Raw genomic sequence first — 24,022 nt, forward strand, 5'->3', positions numbered from 1 at the left:
TAGAGACGTTACACATTGCCAAGAGCCGCTGACAGGTGCCAGTGATTGCACTGGTGCACTTTGGTCGCCACCAGTTCAGAAGGCAGCGAGGAGAGCAGCTCAGGCACGGGGGCCATGGGCGAGGAGACCGCGCCCACCGCCACCGCCGCGGCACCGGCGAGCGCCCCGACGCACATCCTCCTGATCTGTTTCCCGGGGCAGGGCCACGTCAACCCCATGCTCCGCCTCGCCAAGCGCATCGCAGCCAAGGGCCTTGTCGTCACCTTCTCCTCGACTGACAGCGTCGGCGAGAAGCTCATCGCCTCCGCGGGGGTGTCGGCCGGCGGCGACGGCGTGCCGGTGGGCCGGGGCCGCGTACGGTTCGAGTTCTTGGAGGACGGTGTCCACAAGAACGAGCTCGACGACCTCTTGCGGCACCTCGAGAAGACCGGCTCGCCCAAGTTCGCCGAGCTGCTCAGGAGGCAGGCGGGGTCGGGGCGGCCGGTGGCGTGCGTCGTCGTGAACCCATTCATGCCGTGGGCGATTGACGTCGCCGCCGACGCCGGGATCCCCTCGGCGGTGCTGTGGGTGCAGTCGAGCCTGGTGTTCTCGCTCTACTACCACCACGTGCACGGGCTCGTGGAGTTCCCGCCAGAGGACGATCCCGACGCGCGGTTCACGCTCCCGGGCCTCCCGCCGCTGTCCGTCGCCGACGTGCCCTCTTTCCTGCTCCCGTCCAATCCGTTCAAGCTGCTCACCGACACGATCATCAACCAGTTCCGCACCATCGACAGGGCGTCGTGGGTGCTTGTCAACTCCTTCACCGAGCTCGAGCGCGACGTGGTCGCCGCGCTCCCGGCCGTGACGCCGCGCCCGCCGGAGCTGATCCCCGTGGGCCCTCTCATCGAGCTCGAGGGGCCGGAAGACGACGGCACGGTGCGCGGAGACCTGATCAAGGCGGCGGACGACTGCGTGGGGTGGCTGGACTCGCAGGCGCCGCGCTCCGTCGTGTACGCGTCCGTCGGCAGCGTTGTGGTGCTGTCCGCGGAGGAGGTCGCCGAGATGGCGCACGGGCTCGCGTCCACCGACCGGCCGTTCCTGTGGGTGGTGCGGCCGGACACCCGCCCGCTACTCCCGGAGGGGTTCCTGGACTCCGTCGCCAACCGCGGCATGGTGGTGCCATGGAGCCCCCAGGACCGCGTGCTGGCGCACCCGTCCACGGCCTGCTTCCTCACGCACTGCGGGTGGAACTCGACGCTGGAGACCGTTGCCGCGGGTGTGCCTGTGGTGGCGTTCCCGCAGTGGGGCGACCAGTGCACGGACGCCAGGTTTCTGGTCGACGAGCTCCGTATGGGCGTCCGCCTCCGCGCGCCACTGCGGCGCGAGGCCGTGCGCGAGGCTGTGGACGCCGCCGTTGCTGGCCCCGACGCCGACGCCATGCTCGCCAACGCCAGGAAGTGGAGCGCGGCGTCTCGGGCCGCCGTGGCGCCGGGCGGGACGTCGGACGCGCACGTCCAGGCGTTCGTGGACGAGGTTTCGCGGCGAGCGGGTGGCGGGCAAGCAGCTAAGGTTTAGCTTAGTCACATTCTTTCTTAGTACTCCATTCAGTCTAAAATAATTATTGTTTACGATTATATACAGTAATTATTTTAAACATTAGTTATAAATTGAGTTTGAATACTTAAAAATTATCAAGGTTGCACACGCTAATAGCGTGGTTAGTATGCTATAATATTTTGCTACGATAATATTTGATTAAAAATAGTCTTTTTAGCTAATTTTATAAGGTTAGTATCATTTCGTTACACAGCACATATAAGGACATAAAAATTATATTAGTAGAAGAGAAAATTACTTAGGTTTCAAACTTGTACCGAATCGTATATATTTATTAGCTTAATTAATATACATTTTGATCAATTATCATAATTATGTGTCGGGTGTAGGAGTCCTAACAAAAATCAAATTTTTTTACCTTACCTAGGTGTTATGCCTTGCCTAATGCGATGACTTTCAGCTATATAATGTTTCTTAATCTATTATTTAATAACTTTTTAAAAATATTACTTTCTATTATGAATTTTAACTATTGATTAATTATAATTCATATGGACTCTTTATATATGTATTTGATTTTTTTTCTAAGACTATATTTGATATGAATCTTTTTTCTATTCTAACCATAATTTCAATTATTATTTTATTTTTATTTTATTTAGACTCTTTATTTAGATGTTTTTCTGCTTAAACCCTATGAAAATTGAACTGCTAATTTTTCATATCTTTTAATTCTGAATTTACTTATTTATTAATCGTATTTGATATAGATTCTTTGGTTTAATATAGATCCTTAGATATTTATAACAATGAGTAATCTAGATCATTTTCTTTTTTAGATTAACGTTGTAATTATGTAGTCTTGAGAACGAACGGTGGCTACTTTTTTTCCTTAAATATTAAGATAATAGATGATATTGGTAGATTTGTCTCAAAAATACTTTCATAACAATATACTTTTGCTATTTTTTATCAATATATTACGATAAAAAAATAGTAGTTAAAATTGTATTTTAAGGATTGTATTGATATATTCAATACAACACTTATTTCCGATTTGAGTGAGTATAAGGGGCTACTAAACATGTCTCTATTACAATTTACTAGTACCTTTAAGAAGAAAGTAAATAATGAAATCTTGTGGTTACTGTAGTTTATTTTAGTTTTTGAAAGAAATCTTGTTTATTTATTATGTCGGGTTTGCATCTTCCATTCGTTATGTGTGTTGACACGAAAAGTTACCACGCCAAACACTGAGCACCTCATGTACAATCTGTAGCACCACGTCAGTGTAACGCTCTCTAAACGAATCAAGAATGCATTGCATGAACAAATGAACGATAGAAAAATGTGTAAATGATGCATGATTGGATAATAATAGAGTGTCGTGTTTTGAAAACATTTGTAAAAGATCGCCAAATGATTAGGGTTCCGAAGTTTGAAACCCCGGATAAGATAACCTAAGTGCACAAAGCCTTGAAAAGCTAGCGATCAGACTGACATGCAAGTGGCGGTCAGACCGTGTGCGTGCAAAGAGTTTAGGACCCTGGCGGTCAGACCGAAGGCATGGTGATGTTAAAATGTCTGACCAATGATTAGACCGGTCCTGTCGGTGTATCAGGAACCGGGGGTCCCTGAGTCCCGAGGCCAGGCCAGCCGTCCGCCACGTGTCACCATCCCGCGAGGTCTCTCCCGCGGGATGAGGAAAATCTAAGTTCCGGGAGAAGGTGCTCGGGGCTACAGCCTCTGGTCCCCGAGCACCCCAGTTCCCGGATGACCCGCCGAGTCCAAGTACCGGGAAGAAAGTGCTCAGGGAGGTGCCCGGTCACCCCCAAGCACCCTAGTCCCCCGATGATCAGAAGAGCTGAGTTCCGGGAAAGAGTGCTCGGGGGGCCGCGTGTGGCAGCCCCTGAGCGCCCAGTTCCCCGAGGGTCAGTACAAAAGTGTTCGGGAGAGAGTGCTCGGGGTTGCACGTGGCAGCCCTCGAGCACTCGGTTCCTCGAAGGTTCGTGCGAGAGTGCTTGGGAGAGAGTGCTCGGGGAGGTAAACAGTACCCCCGAGCACTCGGTGCCCCGACGACATAGAGGGGCCCGCCGATGAGGTGTCAGCCCGTCAGAGGTCCGAGACCGCATTTAATGGGCGTGCGCGGCCTGACATCCCCAACTGCTCCCGCCGCAGTGTCAACCCCTGCCATGCTTTGGCAGAGAGGCGTGGGGCCATTAATTGCACGGGTCCCGTCCCGTATCATCCGGCATATCTCGGGATAATGTTGCCAGGACCAAGACGTTCCGCCTGCCGCCCTGCCGTTGCAGAGTAACAAGACAGGGCGGGCACGCCGGGTGCCTCTGTGGCTGCCCGGTGGGCCCTCTCAACGACGCCCGTTGCCAGGGTGTCCACAGTGACGAGCAACCGGACGCGCGCCGCGTTTTTCCACCGCCCCTGTCACTTCGCCCAGAGAAAATGATGATGCCTTTCTCAGTCGCGGCGTCTTGAAACTTGTGTCCCTTCCTTCCCGTTCGGGGTATGTCATGGCCGGCGAGTGCATAAAAGAGTCGGCACACCGGAGAAGAAAGAGGGGGAAAAAAGAAGAAAAAGAGGGAGGCAATTAAGTTGAACAGAAGAAGAGAGTCAATCGAGACACCCAGACAAAGGAGACGAACCACGCAACGAACCAAGCCAACAGACGAAGTCATCACAAGCAAGACTGAGCAGAGCTCCGGCCGAAGAACAAGGAGCCTCAAGCTCTTAGTTAGACACCATACTCTTGTAACCAGATACACCCTCAGGGGACCCCTCTCGGGATAGTTATTGCATCCATACAGGAGTAGGGTATTACGCCCCCGTGCGGCCCGAACCTGTCTAAACTCCGGTGCATTTACTTCCCTTTGCACTATGTCGAACCTCCCCGACCACCGGCCGTTGCATTTACTTCCACTCCCATTTATTTCTCCGACGAACTTATTCAGGATCATCCCCCCGGCCGAATCTCTAAAAAGGGGTCTCTCGGGATCCCTGCGACAGGATTTAATCCTCCGACAGGTCCTAACGACGATCTGACTCTAAAATTTACATATTTTGAACCGACTAACTGGCGGTTAGACTGGCCCTAGTAGCGGTTAGACTGGCAGACCCGACGGGTAGCACCTTCGCAGGGTCACCGGTGAGGACTCCGACGAAACTTCGACGACGAAGGGCACCAAAATACTCAATAGGACTAAGGGAACGTATTCTATGATTGTTCAGATAACATGTATGGTCCGAACACGTAAAACCTCAAAAAAAAGATCTAGACCTAGTATTCACCAAGGATTCACGACGAAAATTGAAACAACGATCGCCTAGTGCTAGGAAACAACAGAAAATGGTACAAGGATATTTACCTCAGTGTAGAGGAACTTTGTATTGGATTGGAATCCTCTAGGAAAGCTTTGATCCATCGGTTGACTCCCAGAGAGGGAATAAACTCATGGAGGAAGAAATAGCGAGGAAACCCCTTGGGCGGGTAGGAAAGGGGGAAAAAGCTCGGTGAAGTCCCCCGGGAAGCTCATGGGAGTCCCCACCTCTGATCTCCAACCGTTGACACATCGATTTGGAGCTCTCTCTCTCTCTCTACAATTTGTTGGAGTGAGAGAGTGAATGAGAGAGGCAGATGAGAGAGAGAGGAGTGTGAGGGGCGATCGACCACTTAAGGGAGCCTTTGTGCGCTTGCGGTCAGACTGTGGGAAGGGTCGATTAGACCATAGGAAGCCCACATGGCAAGCCTATGTGGCTGTCTACTTGGCAATCAGACCGCGGTTGAGCCTGATCAGACTGCGAGAAGGGTTTTTGCTGAATTTTGTTCTAATCTCTCCCTCTTTTCTTTTTTCTTTCTTTTTTTCTTTTCCACATGGTATTTAGGGTCTTCCTATCTCTTACTGTACCATTTTCACTCCTGAAATATCCAAAATAATAACTAATCGCATAAAACATACCGTCATGATGATTATGCATGCTTAGTCCCATAATTAGCATTTTGCGTTATGACAACCGAAACTTTGGGTTGGAGCGGGAGGCAAACTATATGCTACTGTGTTGTATGGAGGTATATGCATACTTGCTGAATTTTTATTTATTCGGCTATAATCATTAGTAATATATGGAGCCAAATTAGATGTATTAGGTATTATATATTGTGGTTCAAAATAATTAGCCGAATGATCAGCATTTCTGGGACCTTACATCTCATCCATTGGCATAACTTGTTGTGTAACCATAAGCGGTGAACTTATTGCTGATAAATTAAGATATACCATTTGTTATTGTATACTACTAGAATTATTAACATGTGATGACTCATAATAATTAGCCGAACCTATCTTCTCAATTGGACCATAATGATTGTTCATCGGTATGTTAGTTTGTGATACACTGGGTGGTGTAAGTATTGCTGATGATTTAAAAGAAACAGGCTCATATTGTATGTTGCTAATAGTATTAAAAATTGAAGCATGTATATTGTATTGCATTGGCTGTTGCATATTATAAATATATTGTAATTGTAAAACTGAAGATCTAAAACAATTACCCAATGTATAATATGAATTTCTAGCCGATGCATTAAATTCATCTAATACAAGCATAGCAATATTAACATTCCTATTCATTATATTTACAAAATAATCTTGTAATGTATTTACAAATTGTACCTCAGGCTTGACATAGATAGATGACATGATGATATTGTTGTGATTGATCATGAGTCCATATTGTGCCATGGCCGAAGAAGATGATCCCTTAGCGGATAGCCTGAAGCAATCAGCGCGATAAAACTTCTCATAGCAGCAGCACACAGCAGAACAACAAGCTCGATTCTGACGATAAGCAGTGGACTGATTGGAAAATCACGCCGTGATAAACACAAATTGTGCTGAGCAAAAGTAGCCAAATCAGCGAGAACCGCAGATTAGAAAATAGCCGACAACAAAGGATTTAATCAACTATAAGTTTTATGGGCGGAGAAATCGATTCCCTAGCGGAGTTGCCAAAAAGTGTGTTGACGCGAAAAGTTGCCACGCTAAACACTGAGCACCTCGTATGCAATCCGTAGCACCACGCGTAGTGCGTTTAATAATGGAGATAACTATTGTGCTTTCACGGCAATGAGCGACCGATTTAAGAGCAAACTGACAAAGGATAATTAACCCGATGAGCAGCACCTGAGAAACCCAGTCTGGTACCAAGACGATGGATCTGTAGCAAATCGCACCCAAGATGAACTATGTAAGGACACGGATAGTCTGTGGCTTATCCTTTGTCGTCGAGATCAATAACAAGTAGTAGCAGGAGGAGGAAGAAGGAGGAATATGATTATAGGAGCTAGGTAGAAAATAGTAGATGCATATTAGTATTTGATCAATTGTTGGATGTTTAAATTAGTCATGATTCTCTTATATTTAAATAGTGGTAGGTCTTAGCCGTACAGGATTAAGACTCCTAATTTAAACCGAACAAAACTTTCATACATGATTCGACTATAACACATAAGTTTAAATTTTGTATAACTAACATATTTTTCCAATTCAACTACGTAAATTCTCATATATCTACCAAGTATGTTTAATACAGTTCGGTCCTCTTCAACTACGTTTTTATCTAAACATCTGTCTGTAATCTTTCAGTATCATCTGGTCATAGTGACAGCTACTGTTCACTTAACAGGTACTATCCACTAATTAAGGATACTGTTCATCTAGTCCGAAGTAATGGTCATCTCATCAGTGATACTGATCGCTGCATCAACGGTGTGTACATGGCATCCAAAATGTCAAGTTGTCTGCAAAACGAGCTGAGAAATTTACGATTTCAGAGCTCCAGGAACGTATGGGTCACGAAGGCCCGATAGCTACGTGGCAGCGTACTAGTTAGTATACGTGCAACGCTTTGCTGGTGCTGAGTGCTGAGTCACGGGTTCACGAGAGGTTCGTAGTGTCGCACTGCACAGGTAGCGTCCGGCGTCACGAAAGTAAATTTTATGGAATTAGATTTTATGGAAGTTTTTTTCTGTGATGATATTGTTTCTTCTCTTCCGCTCCTCTTTAGTTTAGACATTGAATAAGAATATGTGATTAGATCACAAACTTACATAAATTTTTCGTAGAAAGATACTATAAAATTTGTTTTCCGACGTTGTTACTAGGATGTATATGGTACTAGGATATGCGATCTCGAGATTCGAGTATGGTCGTTTGAAAAGCTTTAGGTCCAAAAATATTGAAACTGGTTATCTTTAACTTAAAAAAATTAAAGCTAAGGCTGTAAATAATTAAAGGAATCTAGTTCTTATTTCGATTAAAAATAAAGATTTAAATTAATTTATTTTTGCTGTACAAACTCCAAATATTATATAATCTCCGAGCTAGAGTTCTGTTAAACCTAACATATACTATGTTACCAAATCATTTGTCTGCACAGGACATGGCCAGACTCTTTCAGTCCTCCAAGGGAACATTCGGATCCGCACTTGCTTAGCGAGACACCACTCAGGTAGAACGGTTGTGTGATATTCGGGTTTCCCCGTCCTTCGCCCAAAGCATCGGTTTTGCAAGAGGAGGCCTGTGGCCAATCAATCCAGCAGGAGGAGGGCCGACCGGCGGCGTGGCAGGGCCGCTCAAGCCGGTGGCTGGCGCCGATCCACCTTCCCGCCGGCTCGACCGTTCCACGTACGCGCTTGCCGGCCACGTGCGATTAGCTGCGGCGCCCAAACGAGCTAAGATTTGTGTGTTGTTTCGCGTTGGACTTCACTGTCACCTCAAAGGTCTAGTTTCTTTGTTTTTTTTACACCGGACCCTCCTTACTTGAAACCTATATTAGAGGTTAAATCAGGGTATGCAACACCCAGAAATCGAACCTGGATAGGTTCGATCACAACCTTATGTCTTGCTGCCGAGCTCCGTGCTGTTTTACTTCTCATTTCTTTTTTATATCGTTGGACCATGACGAAGATAAGCAACAACTTCATCATCACGAAGGGGAACATCAGCTGCAGCCAGCTCGGAGGCTAGACTCTTGATCTTGCGGAAGTAGTCGGCAGCAGATAGATCACGCTTCTTGGTGGTGGCAAGCTCCACTCGAACCTGAACGGATCGGGCACGAGTGGCGGAGGAGAACATGCGCCGTAGGGTGTCCCATGCCTCTTTAGAGGTCGTAGCAGAGACAACATCTGAAAGAATATCTTCAGTCATCGACGAAAGAAGACCACTGAGGACCTGTTGATCTTGATCATACCACCGGTCATATGCCGGGTTGGGTATGAGCTCGGCGCCCTGAGCAGTTGATGAGGCGACTTGCTGCGGTGGTGCGGCCGAGGATCCATCGAGGAAGCCTATAAGCTTCGTGCTCCTCAGGTACGGGAGGAGTTGGGCACGCCATAGGAGATAATTGGTTTTGGTAAGGCGAATGGTAACGGCATGGTGGATCGGAATAGGGGCAAAGTTTATGGAAGCAGCGGAGCCGGAGATGGCGGCGGCGGTGGTGGTGGAGGAGGAAGAAGAAGACATCGTCAAAGAAAATTTCGTGGCTCTGTTACCATGTTAATATGGTTGGCGCTGTATGCCCCATAGGGTCATTGCTCTCTCATATATATAGGCAAATACATGGAGAGGATTACAACCATGACCAAACGGACTCACGTATGATACGGAGACGCAGCTCCTAACGGATTGGGATGTCCTACTATGAATAGAGATAGACCTTCTATGATTAGAGATAGATTACTATGTTTAACAGACCTTACTTGCCTGCCTAAATGGGTGGGGGCTAACCCGAGTTCAGCTAATTTTCTCAAAGAGAACTTAGCCTTCTGATGCGTTGTATACCGCTACTAGGGATAGATCGTGTATGTTTCTACCTTTAGAGAGAAAATCCAAGGAGTGTCTTGATATTAGAGCTAAAACACGCTTGGGTTCCAGGATTTTCCCTTGGATTTTCATATTTGCCGATCAAGTCATTTAGATTTTGCCAAAACGAAAATCTAAAAAAGTAGATCCTAGTTTTCAGCCTTGAGAGGAATTCAAATATAGAGAAAAGCCATCCTGCCTTAGAGGTAAGAATATCCTTTGGGAAGAATAGGGGTTTGCCTCTAAAATAGAGGAAGGAGCAGGCAGGCGCAGTCACAGAAGAGATCAAGAGAGAGAGAGAGCTCCTATGGGTCACGAAGGCTCGCTCAACAGCTCCTACGAGTCACCGGCTCACCGGGAAAGAAGGGGAAGAAAAGAAGTTGGAATGGTCGTGTCAGACTACACCGGTCAGGTCTGCACCTTGCACTTGTCTCATTCTCCTGCTGAAATAGTCAAACGGACATCGAGTATGCAGCGGCTGGATCCTGCACTGCAACAGTCGCTGGTAGTAACACCGTGCCCACCTGCCTAGTCACGTACCCCAGCTTCTCGTCGGTCGGATCCAGCCGCTGCAGCCGGCGCCGGTCCACGTCTCCCGCCCTCCGGCCACGCACCCGCCTCGGTCGACAGATCCACAGCGCTCGCCGGCCTCGTGCAATGACCAGCTGTTCATATCAGGATGCCGGCAGACGCGTTTCCGCGAGCGGAAGAAGCAGCCCAGTGAGGTGAGGCGACGAGCGCGTGCGGCTCCTGTCGTCTGTCTCGTGTCTCCCGCGCGCGGGGGAGCGAGCGCCGAGCAGGTGCGACCGTGACATGAGGCGGACGGCGGCAGCAAGTTCTTTACGCGTACAACAAGGATGCACGCCTCCACGTCCCTTACATATACAGTAAACAAAAAGTACTTTACACTTGTAAAAGACATAATACCATTAAATACTAGACAACAAACCATAAGTAAGACGTCCTGTCGCTCCAATCAACAGACCAACTAAGCCATGCTCAGTCCTCGAAGAACCTACATGGTGCAGTGTGAACCGATGGCCACAGTGCACGTTAGGTATAGCTTGGGATGTTATTGGATCGGATAATATAGCTTATTCTGTATCTTATTGTATATTTTTTTCAGTGTCAAAGTCGGACACGACCGCATAAACCCAACCAAACTGGAGTGCTACCTTGCAAGTTTCCGCTCGATATCCAACGTTGTACCACCACGAACCGCACGATCGATTCTGATTCCGATTTCCTCCCCTGCGTCACGTGGCGTGGCCGATAAAAAACGCTGCCCTTTCTGAAATAGTAGTATAATATAAGAATGCGCGCTAGTACCTTGTGCTCGGCCGGCAGCCCGGTAGTACTACCCTGGCAAGGTATACTAGTTTGATTGGCGTGCGTACGTCTATTTTTATTTTACTGTAGAGAATATGAAAAAATAAAAATAAAAATTAAGTTCACAAATTTTGTACATTTCAATATTTATTTATAAAATTATTAATGTTAAACACATTAAATTAATTATAGAGAAAACAATAGTACTTTTATACATGCACATAGTTTTAACATATAGGTGAAAGTAATACTAACTTAAAAAAATTTGTTTCATAATTTTTTGAGTTTTAGATATTTTTCTTTACATTTTATTTATTTCGATATTTTTCTAGAATTTTTGGAAAAAAATTACATATGTATGTATATATACATGTATATATATACGTATACATATGTATCTATACATATATATACATACATATAGATGTACATATACACATATATATATATATACGTGCATGTACATATATATATACATGTATGTAGTACTCAGGGCCATTGCTACAGTAGCAAGGCTACTGAGAGGGTGCCATTCTTTCTTACGTTAGGATATAGATATTGATGTGGCCATTCTTTGTAAAAAAAAAAATTCTTCTCGAACTAGGTAATGCCATTTCAAGTTGATCACGTCAGTGGTGACGTACGGACCTAGCACAAGGCCACGTATCCGTTTTCTTCGAAGCAACACGCCTTGTATTCTTTGCTGGAATTTGGCTACTTGGCCGTGTGTTGTTGATCATGCTAACAGAATGGCTCTTTGCTTCAGCCTTCCTCAGCGGCGGATCTTTAGGGGAGCGGGAGGGGCTCAACCCTCTCCTACCAGTAGCCATTCTTCGTATACCCTCCCTTTCTCTATTTTTTAGGAGAAAGAGAAAGAAAGAGAGGTGAGATGGAGGGAAAAAATCGGTCTGCTACCTAACTTGGCTGCGTCCGTGACCGATGTTGCTCAAGATCCTCCCGGGAAAAACAAGAGACATGCTGAAAGGTCAGCTCGTACCACGTGCTTCGTTAACTTCCAAGTCATCGTTTATTTCTTGTCGTCGTCGTTTTCGTTCTCGCCACGCATGTATCGCCGTGTTTAAGTGAGGAATTGGTGGCGAGTGTGAATTAGGATACCAATAGTATGAATAACATCACTAGTTGACGTTGGAGCTCCACCAAAGATATACTTTCAGTCTACACTCGATCACGACTCTTTAAGCCAGATGAGCCACCAAAGCAAGGTCTTAGCACTGGTCTCTCTTCCGATCGCTTACCACCATGATCACTTCGGAGCTTGAGCCACCAAGTTAAGTGTCTTCATATCTCCGTACACGTGTCTTGCCATCATTCCATACCAAGTCAGAGGATAAACAAGCTTGAGTCATCAAGGTCTATGATTTCGGCGAGTCACTAAGACTTCAAGACGCCGTACCTCTCGGTACAAGTTCGGATCACTCCTTGATCCACTTTCTAAGCAGTAATCACCTAGCAACACTCTCTCTAAACCTAATAGTACTAATCACTCCATAATCTATATGATATTACCTTTAATGATCACTTATAAATTTTTTGTGGCTTAGATGTTTTCTCAAGTGTCTTTGTGTTTTCTCTACACTCAAGCCCCATCAGATGACTGAGTGGATGGGTATTTATAGCCTCAAACTCGCTAATTAGCCGTTAACCAAACGGCTCATAAAAGTTGTTAACACCGGATTATCCAGTGACAATAGGAGTACGATCACTAGACAATTCGGTATGTACATCATCAGAAACTAGCCGTTGGGCTCCCACTCAAAGTCATCCTAAACACCAGATACTCCGGTGAGATTTTTAACTTCATCATTAGACCTTCCAGTGAGTTCACTTGAGCTAGACCGCGCCACTTCTTCTCTGCAAGAAATGCTCCGATGTGTTGATCTTTAGAGCACCAGACCTTCTGGTGCATTGTTCTTCATTCTTCAACACTTGTCATCACCTCTGCAAGAAATGCTCCGACGCTAAATTCGGTGTGAACATTCCAAGCACCAGACTATCCGGTCCGATCTTCATATTTTCCTCTGCACTGAAAAATACTTTGGTGCACTTCCTCTGGTGTGCATAAGCCAAGCACTGGACTATCCGGTCAACTATTCTTCATTCTTCAGTACGACACCCTTCTTTGGAAGAATTGCATCGGTGAGCACACTTGCTAATTATCGGATCATCCGGTAAGGTATTCTTAGATCTTCAACTCTTGAAAATGCTTCTACAGGAAATACTCCAGTGTGAAGCATCCGGTGTGTACAACACAAACATCGGATCTTTCGGTGAGTTGATCTTTGTTCTTCTGTGCTTAGATTTTCTCTGCAAGAATTATTCCGACGTGATCCTCTGATAATGATCAGACCATCCGGTGAAGCCATCTGCATTCTCCCCTTTATCAACAATACTCAGTTGCTTCTGCCCATTTAACACCGGATCATCTAGTGAGATAAGACTGTCTCTGGACATAAAGCTCCGGTGCGTATAATTCTTCTAGCACCGGACCATCTTGTGAGTATATTTTTCCTATGACTTTCTCCAATTTAACCTAAACTTATCCCAACTACGGTGACTTCTTGATGTATTACATTTATGAGACATACTAATATATATTTTTGACAAGCATGTTAGTCATAATGACTATATTATTATTAATCTTTAAAATTATAATTATAATTTAATAGAATCATTTTCGCTACAGTTTAACAGGACAGGTATTTCATTTTATAGGAACAGATGTGACACTGTAACAACCGGACAATGCTAATCCACATGCGGACCTCTCCCGATAGCCTAAAACTTCTTTTTAGAAGTTTTTTGTTCCATAACTTTCTTTTTTAAAAAAACTTTTCTGGCTCAAAATTTTTGAGATAAAAATTATTAAGAAAAAATCCGAGCAAAATTTGAGAAAAAATTACCAATAATTTTTTTTAAAAAAACTATAAAGAACAAATTTTCTGTGAGGCACGACTTAGACGGTTAGGTGAACCACATATGTGCAACGAGTTGATCCCTCGCGGACGGGACTGAATCAGATTTTTTGGTAACAACCACCTACAGTAGCTGACAGCCAGTGACCGGATTTACTTTACACTACTAATTAGGTAGGAAAGAGAGATTCCAATAATCATTGAGCATGCCAGCCATATCTCTACTCCCTCTTATCTCAAATATAAATCTATTTAGATTTATCTTAAATCAAATCTTTTTAGCTTTAACTATCGATAGTAAAAAATATAATGATTTATAATATAATATTTGTGCTACTAGATCCATCATAAAAAATAATATCATAATATATAACTTTTTTATTTAAAATAATTTATTTTTATAGATATAGTTAGTTGAAGAGTCATATTAAGATCATACTAATATCTTATTGGACTTATATTTAGGATCAGAATAACTGACAACATATGTCAAGCGTGTCGGCCACTTGGCCTATCTCATAAATGGTGGTAGTACTATTTTTATAATATTGAAATATTCTCACCGGTTATAAATAAATATCGTTTCAGTATGGATATGGTTTCTCACATCTTTGATCAGTGCTTTTTGGTGTAACATATTTATAGAATATAATAAAATTATATTATTATAAAACTATTTTTCAAGACGGATTTAACTATATCATTTTTAAATATTCAAGCTAGTAATTTTTAGTCAAAGTTAAAAACATTGACCGTACGTAGCCCAGAAGATCCTTATCTGTGATCGGAGAAAGTATGAAAAACTGACTAATGTGCATGTGTGGTAGTTTAAGAACTAGAAAATTTGCACACCGTTGACGTGCATTATTAACCCATTGCTTAAATAGATATATGTTATGTCTACGCTAATAGGCTAATATAATAGTATAAAAATGAAAGAACTCATAAGAATGGCAAACCTGAAGAGTACTATATTCGTAAAAAAAGTTTAGCTTGATGGATTTAATGAACATCTCAATGAACCTACATGGCGTGCTGTCAACAGGATGAATGGCTCTATGACTGGCTCTATTTTTTCTACTCTTCCATAATAATGGGTACACTAAACATATACTACCTCCGTTCTCAAATAGATATTATACTATAATATATATAGTTAAACTTTAGAAACTCTGATCACTGATATATACAAAACTATTAAAATTGATACATGAAAATGATAGTAGTGTATTTGTCATGAAAAATACTTCGACATCATCTAATTTTTATCGACTTTTACCAAGAGTAGTTGTCAAAAATAATAGTCAAAATATGTTTATTGGAGACCGTGTCAATATCTTAAATAAAAAGTAAAATAAAACGGAGGTAGTACTTGTGAAAAATTAAGCAAATAGAGATGAACTTTATTTTTCCGGAACCATGTCTCGAGGAGATGAGCCAATGTCCACACGCCTCGGCAAACCATTTAAATAGAGTAGAAAATGGTGCATTTAATACATGTGCAAGTATGAAGGTATGAGCTTATGAGCTTGTTTGAGTGCAAACCAAAAATGTAAAGATTTGTACACTTATTTCAATAGGCAGAGCTATATATAATAAACTATAACAAAATATACAGGAAAAGGGTGGCATGTTCAGACGCAAATAACTTGAATTTTGTAGATCTGTATTTTTGCTCTGAAATAGGAACATAGTTGAATGCTGGAATGTAAATGAAGAAATAATAATGCAAAATATCATTAGAATAACAGCGTGAAATGAAGTAACAACTATGTAAATTTTGAAAATAAAATATTAGCTATTCAGATGTATGAAGTATCCAAATCAGTTTGCTAATTAAAAGCATTGAAATTAGACATTTACAAGCAATTGATCGGAGAACTCACCAAGCAATAACAAAGAAGCAGCTCTACAATAGCTTTGCTCTAACAACCCGCAAAGAAAGGCCTTTGCAATTGGCGTAGTTTCTTCGCTTGCAGGAGATGTTGAATTGAAATCTGAAATTGAGAAACTATGAAGCGGGATATGTCACAAGGATGAAGAAGACATAACAGAAAGCAAGCAAAATTTGGTTTGTGCTTTATTGTTGTTGCTCTCCAGCCAAACAATATGCCGCACTCATGTTCTGTATTCTTGACTTTGATGGCAGGTATATGTTGTTTATTGTTGATTGTTAGATTCAAATAATTTATCTGGGTTGTTTTGGGGCAAAATCCAAATGTTGAGTTTTGAAGTTAAAAAGTCATATGCCTATATTTATTCATAATTTATAGGTGTAGAGAGAGCTTCCGATCCATATTTCTTGGTGAGGAAGGTGAATGTAGAATGTAGTATTAGTTTGTAAGGAAAATTGATGCAAGACACATTTGACAGGACTGGCGGGGAGAGCTGGACACGGCTGAGTGATCTGCTTGCCAGGACTCCAAGCGATGGGAGAATGCACGGGCGGGGCCATAGCGATGACGGCCTCACCGTTGGCGATAGATACAGTAGTGGGGAGGCAGAGGAGGTGTTCGAGGAGAAGACGATGAGCACGGGGGAGGAGGCACTCGGGGAGGAGAAGACAGTGAGCATGGGGATGCGGCGATGGGAGAGGCGTGGCGAGGAGATGAGATAGGAAACAAAATTTGGTGGCAGTTGTTCATGCTGCTAGCCAGCAATGAGGTCATGATGGGACAGCACAGAGGTGGCATGGAGGTGCAAAGAGGTGTCGCCCTTCCCCATTCATGCACCGCTTCTCCTCGCGCATCCTCCTCCACCTACTCCTTCTTCCCGGCTGGATCTGTGCTGGGAGGAAGAAGAAGATGGGCTGGCAGTCGGGTGTCCAAAGGCTGGAGGCATGACGCCTCCACCGTAGGGCGGTTGGATCTCGCAGCAGGGGAAGAGGAGGAGGCCAGGTGGCACAGGATTGGGAGGAGCAGAGTAGTGGACCAAAACACTAAAGGCTGGAGTGCCATTGTTGGATCACTAGGGTTTGAGGCTGCTCATAGGTGGTGGTGGTGGTGACAGTGCATGAGGTAGGCCATACGCTGGGTGGGGAGGTAATAGGGGGATAGCAGTGCTGAGGCAGGTGGCCCTGCGCCCTGGCCGAGCGCCCTCCTCTACAACGATCATGGGGAGGTGACAGTGGTGACGGAGGGCAGCGGAGCAGCAAGGGGCCGACCTCGAGCCCGAATGTATCAACACGACGATGGTTGAGGGGGAGGTTGCTAGCTTGAAGAGGCGGTGGTGAAATTTTTCTGGAATGCGCGAGCGAGCAGACGAGCTTCTTGAACGGCTGAGCGCAACAGTTCCAAATTGGATGGACTTCAACCATGACTACTCAGATCAGACGGAGGTGGAAATTTTGACGACGTGGATAGCTCCGGAGGCTGAGAGTGCGACGGGATTTAGACTAGTAAAGATTCTATGAAAAATCCTTCTAAATAAATGATTCTTTTTTCTTCTAAATACGTGTTGGTGAATAGGAAGGACGAACGATGGAGCTCCGACGTACGGATTGAACCACATGCATGATTGTAGGATTCATATCTTCTGACGTTGTTGAAGCAATATTAGAGGATGAACAGTGCAATGACATCAGATCTTTTGAACTGTTAGATCCAGAACGGACATATCAGATTATCTACTACAGGAACTTTATAAACAGTAGATCGCTACAGTATTTTGCCACAGTAAATCTCTATATTAAATAATATTAAATACCGTTTATCAGACTCAGGTTATTATACATTCAGTGGATACAAATCCATGATTGTATGGATGCTCTTCCTGACGCTCCCGGCCAATCATACACTGATGCATATACTAGTTTATTACTAAGTAGTACGACGAGACCGATGGACTTGACAGTGATGTGCTCGCCTCAGACAGAATCACGACGTGACGGGAAGAAGGGTACAGACACTCCGCTCTGAACACGCATGTGCTCGATCCGATCCCCGCCGGCCCCCCGCCGTACGTTGCGTGCCCGGGCAATGAAAGGCGACGCTGGCCTGATCGCGTGGTCCCAGCTAGATGCCTACATCGCAGGTAGGATGCGTGCGTGCGGTGGTCCGACGATCTCCTTGTCGTCTCTTTCCTCGTCGTCGCTATCATGCTCGTGGATCACCACCGTGTCTCCTAGATAGTACAGGATAGGGCCGGCCATCACCAATCCGTGCACCAGCGCTTGCAGGGCTCCGGGCGCATCTCCCGATAGAAACCTGATAAAAAAAAACTTTCTTGAATAACTTTCCAAGTATTTTTTAAAAAAAGTTGTGTCTGCAAAAAGGGCCGTATCTGTGGGCATCCAGCGACGTAAGGGCCGAGGGGACGCAGCGCTATCTGCCATGGGCTTATGGGGTTCTTCTGTCCCTAGTCGGCCCGGCCCAGCCCAGACTGTGTTTTCTCTTTCGGTCACGCAATATGGCAGCGTTTCTGTGCTTGATTCCATGGGGCCGAGTAGCACCCGTGCACGCGCCTCTTCTGTCATCTGGGCCTGTCTTGATCTTGGACGTCGTGCTGCTGCATTGGTAAGCTCCTCGGCCCGGTGGCGTGCAATTATGCGATTCATACCACGGAAATGCTCCCCTTCACATCTTTGTATCGGACGGATGGCTCCCTCATTCTACAGTATTATTGGACTGGTCTAAATATAATTTCGCATCTTCACTGTTTTAGACGTTTAAATTTAATATTTTAGATGTTAAGAAAATTTATTGTCATTGTTTTTTCCGTATGTTGCATTTCGAGAATCTCTTGCGTATAGATCTGGATCTGAAAAAATTATCCATTCGAGTTAATTCTTATATATCTCCAATGTTTCAGATGTTATAAAAATTTGTTGCAGAAGTTCTTCAAGAATGTTGCATCCTGGAATCTCTTGTGTACAGATTCGGATAAAAAAAATTATCCATTCGAATTAATTTCTATATTTTTGCATCTCCAATGTTTCAGACATTCAAATTTAATGTTTCAGATGTTATGTAATTTTGTTGCAGAAGTTATTTCGTATATTGCATCTCGGAATATAGAAATTAACTTAAATGGATAATTTTTTCAGGTCCGAATCTGTATGCTTTTTTATGCATTTTTTTTATGTTATGAACATTAATTTTAAATATTATAGATGTTAGTCTTCAATATTATAACAAACAATTACGACGTCTGATATAGAGAACATCCGGATGCTAGCTTACCGTTCATACAAACAAAGCCATCTCAGAGGAACACAGCTAGATGTACTACTATGTACACACAAGTACCTATCAGTGTTCAGTGCTTACCTAAATTTCCGGTGTGGTTACCTTCCACGCGTGATATGTCCAGTTGACATGTGTAGGTCTTTGTCCATGTCATGTTGATTTCCATGGCAGATCGATCCATGATTTCAAACAGATAACTTATGCTGATGGTCACACCAACCACACCGATACCAACTTCTCCAGACCTTACACGGATTTATCTTTTCTTTTTCTCTATCATCATTTACCAGGCGCGAAGCAAAATTGGACGGAACAACCCTACTTGTACCGAATCTTCTTTATTTTTTGGAATAAAGAAGAGATACCCACAACTTGTGCACTGGGGCGAAGCTAGCATATAAATGGAGGGAGGGGTGATAACGTGTAGTCGCTCCTGCTTGTGCATGTCGTGTTCGTCTACAACTATGACATTGTTGTTTGTTTAGAATGCTAAAGTCATGGATGTTAACAAGTATCATAGTGTCATAATACATGTAGGATGATTTTATAGTTGAATACGTGGAGCTGAAGATCTGAGGTGAATGTGACCGCTCTTTATGTGAGTATGGTAAAAGACATATTCTTTAAATATAGTGTAAATTAAAATATCAATAGAAATATATGATTAAAAGTGACACTTGTTAAAGGTGGTTCAAAATACACCAATTACACTAATACATGGTCCTAATTGAAATTTGCTATTTTTAGGGATGTTAACAAGTTGTTCATTTAGAATGTCCAATGTTTTTGAAACATGTCCACTATGAAAGGTGGTAATTTATACATGAATGATTCTATGATTAGCATACTAGTATAAGTAAGGTTTTCTTTGTAAAATGTTCTTTCCTGAGAAATTGCATCTAAAATAGGCGCCTTAACCAACTCATATCGAACAGTCGTCCCAGTGACGCAGCCGTGACGTCAGATTGTAATGGCCCCACCCACCTACTGCGCCCAACAAACCCACCTCCGCGTGTTTCAAAGACGCTGGACAAATTTGGTCGCCCGCTCGTCTTTCCTAACCCACCTCCCATGCAGGATCTTCTACAAACTGACGACAGTGTTGAAATTTTCACGTGCAATGTTCATTGGGGGCTTTGTAAGTGTGGGGTGATGTGTATTTCGTTTGTTGACTTGGTACTATAAACCATGCATTTGAGTACCTTGAGTCGTGTCTTCTCAATTACTGGTAGCTTTGTTTCTAACAACCGTAATGAAATAAATACTACTTTCAATCATAAATAAGTGCGGTTTTAAATATCGATATAATCTTTAAAACATATTTTAACTACTAGTATTTTTTGTGTAATATATTTCTATAATATAACAAAATTATGCTATTATGAATCTATTTTCCAAGAGAAATATATTTGTATCATTTTTAAATATCTAAACTCAATATATAAAGAGTAATTTATGGGTAAAATTTAAAAATATTGATTACACATAACCCGAAACAGTAATTATTTATGACTAAAGAGAGTAACAACGTATTGTTACTTGTTAGTGTGTCTTTATAAAATTAAGTTTCTCGGTAATTTGGTTAGAGCACAAGACTCAATGAAGTATAATCGTATGAGATCTTTGCCTTTTTTTATGTACTCACTCGGTTTCAAAATAGTAGGTGTATTTTTAGGCTCGGTCTTTAAAGTTAGATTTTAATTAAAATTTTCTCACAAAATATATTATTTATAGCTATTGTTGATGTAAAGAATAGAGGTCCCCAGTTCTATAGGTCCACACCAGTAAGGACTTGCTGGCAATAGATATTATCAAAAGCTGACTCCGGCATGCACGTCTGGTAGGGCTTACGGGACCAGTCCTTTGACCGCGGAAGGAAATCCCACAACCAGCAAGTGCTGATCGTGGGGCGGATATTCACCTAACCAGTCTAATCTCATTCGATGATACTCACTCTAAGTGTTTTTCTTCTCCAGGCACCTCCTTTCAGCGAGAGAAGTCGTGATTGGTGCAGTTGGCCCATCCCATAGCAATTAATGGTACAAGACGGTCCTGCAGATGAGGGCGACGGATGTGCAAGTAGGTTTGACGACATGCGGTTGATGGGACAGGACGCGCAAAACAATCAGACAGACCAAGCATGCCCACTCTCCGTAATAATGGTCTCGTAGTAGGGTCTTTTTTTGGCAAGAATGGGACTGATATAGTTCTGGTATGTACTATTTATATATACATATCTCCTCCTACTATATAAAGAAGGGAGAACCAGGATTGTAAAGGACGGAACTCTTTCTATATCCAGTTAATCCTCATCATAAGAAAATACACAGGACGTAGGATTGTTATCTCATGGGAGGCCTAAACATGGATAACCCCTTATGTTCTTCAGTTCATCACACACACACACACTTGTGGGAAACGTTGATCACGCTTCCGTCGACCGTTATATCTCGGACTCATTATCAGGGATTAATCTTCGACAGTTAGCGCGCTAGGTAGGAGGGTGCGTTTTTGCGTTTCAGTAAGTGTTGATAATCTAATTGGGCTACCCATGGTTGGGTCCATGATGACCTCTGAGTCTCGTTTTGAAGATCCCAGACATCGCGAGGTGTTCGTCATGTAATATGACCCAGATGAGCCCGGTGTGCTCCAAGCTTGGGATACCAAAACGGAGTCCGAGGACTCTGTAACCCAACAAAAAGTCTGCATGGCAGCCCATGCAGCAGGAAACAGCGGAGGTTCTCACCCCTCGGGCACCGACGATAACCCACAAGCCATACTCCCAAAGGGAAACCCGTCCGGTGCCGAACAAGGAGGCGCTCCGATACAGCCCCAGCAACTACAACGTCACCCAGAGGAGCGTCTGCCGAGGGAGCAGTCCTCGAGGGCATCATCACCTAGGCCTTCGCATCACGCGAATGTTGAGGGCTCTCTCCCTCGCAATATTTCACCACTCCACTATCAGCAGCTTGACTTTAAGGCCATGACGCATGCACAAAACCTGCAGATCGTACGGATGCTTCTTAGTCACGCATCTTTGGCAATACCAGAGGGTTCACTGGTGGCGCCATGGCTGCGCGACCTCACTCTCTTGGCAGAAACCCCACGATTCCAAGCCACGACGGCAAAGGCCGCACCCATTTCTAGGACTGATGACATTTGTGGTCACCAAGAATCGTAGTAGGCCTCGCGGTAGGACAAATCTCGTGACCCCAATGTAACGGAGGGTACTAGGAGAACACCGTGGTGTTAGGATAGACAAACCCTTGACTTGCGTGACTCTCTTCGCCAACATGATCTCCGTAGCGTGATCCAGGGCTAGAGGGCCAACCAAGAGAAGGAGGGCAACGCCCGATGAGGAAAGGACAAGGGCAAGCGACCCTACCGCTCACCTCCTGCTCGCAGAGAGGCGTCAGATTCCTCCATCCCATCGCTAGGACCTCATAACCATCATCTCTCTCCCCAAGCACGTGCGGCCACCCATCAACCGGTGGCTCCCCGTTATAGAACAGGGTGTAATACATTATCAACCTGAATGCGGGAGGTGTGCTAGCCGGACAAGTTCCGACCGATCCTAGCTGAAATATATGACAGCTCTTCTAACATGGAGGAATTCCTACATATCTACATAACCATGGTGCAAACCATGGGTACTGTCAGACCTGTCCAAATTACACTCGTCTTAATCGACAATTAAGTCGATTAAAATGAAAGTAACTTGGCAGTCCCGATATATGCTCAACAAAGCCCAAGATCACTACATATACAGTTTATAATATAGTTTTATCACAAGATATGAATAGAGTACAAAAGTTTTAACTTTAATTACAGACCTTGCTCCATGTTGCAATTTCTACTTAGATTAGAGGTTTCATAACGCAGCGGAAAGATATTAATAAAAGAGAAGACCAGTGGCACTATTACCCATAAGGTACCACCGGGACTAACTCAGACATTCGATCTCTACTCCTGGTCATCTCCAGCACCAGCAGGGTAAAAGTAATTGTAAACTAGTTCTTCATTTCCTGCATCAACTTAAGGGCAACACTCTGAGTATGAAGGTACTTGTAAGACTTACACAATATGGGTATATACTATCCCGACTCCAAAGATAATGCATTGAATTGAGTAGCAAGGAAATGGCCACAAAGTTAAGTTGACTCAGCGAAAAGTACTTTAACCAATATAACGACATGAACCGCTAGCATAAACTGACAATAAAATATAATCTTCCATAAAGTAAACTTGCTCAACTTAATTTAGTATCAGCACATGCTTCTCGCAGAAGGCCACATACTTTTCATTTCTCACACTGAATGAAACTCTACGATGTTGCCCAATGAACATAAGTATGCTCGTAACTGAGAGCGTGACAATTCGAATTGTTCTTACACCCTACATGAGGGTACATTTTTACCCACACAACTCAGGTCCATGCTCTTAGCCCCCGAGTCAACCTTTCTCATACCCGAAACTACCCACTTGCACTTGCCCCTATGTCACCGGGGTTACCGCGAGTGTGTGTTGGACACCTCTGGCTCTCTGCCACCTTGCATCTTCTTGTACTTTTTCTACACATCATAAGGATGCAAGGCAAGCATCAGCACGGTATACGATAATCGGCTTATCTTACCATTAGATCGACATGTGGATGTACGGAAAGTGCTCAAGCCAAATAACACCACGGATGGTGCTTAAATGATGCAAGCGGTCTATGAAACCCGAGTCTCCTCTCTCGAACCGCCCCTAACACCCGCTCACATCTTGTCTCAATTTTTCCAACTCATCAACCCAACATATCATTTCTTTATAACTATAGTTGAAATTTCTGCATATCGCGAACAACGGTGGCATCCATCGCTCGACTTTTATCGATGATCTATGCAAGGCTAAGTAATTACCGTATCACTTTTAAGATGGACTATGTCATGAAAATACCAAGGTTAAATGGATCAAGACTAACAACTTCATCAAAATAGGTACGATGCAACAAATTGGTTCTACCTGATTCCCGATATCGACTCCTTATCACATGCATCTGCAACATATAACAAAATCTAACAGGTTAACCAACTATTCACCAAAACATATGAGAGATGATAGATGCTTGACTGGTGCCTTCCTGATGCTTCCTGCGCAACACTCAAAAAATTTTGCTTGTTTG

General features: G+C 43.9%; 1 protein-coding gene across 1 annotated transcript; it reads left to right on the plus strand.

Annotated features, from left to right (window-relative positions):
* Positions 1-1,670, plus strand: LOC133922510 (gallate 1-beta-glucosyltransferase-like). The gene has a single exon (XM_062367872.1). The coding sequence runs from the start codon at positions 115-117 to the stop codon at positions 1,552-1,554; it is 1,440 nt and encodes a 479-aa protein (XP_062223856.1). The 5' UTR covers positions 1-114; the 3' UTR covers positions 1,555-1,670.
* The last annotated feature ends 22,352 nt before the right edge of the window (positions 1,671-24,022 follow it).

Source organism: Phragmites australis, chromosome 6 (genome assembly GCF_958298935.1).
Source record: "Phragmites australis chromosome 6, lpPhrAust1.1, whole genome shotgun sequence".
Classification (NCBI taxonomy): Eukaryota; Viridiplantae; Streptophyta; class Magnoliopsida; order Poales; family Poaceae; genus Phragmites; species Phragmites australis.

Bases quoted from the DNA above. Each gene is read 5' to 3' on its own strand.
- LOC133922510 (XM_062367872.1), top strand. From the start codon at position 115: ATGGGCGAGGAGACCGCGCCCACCGCCACCGCCGCGGCACCGGCGAGC.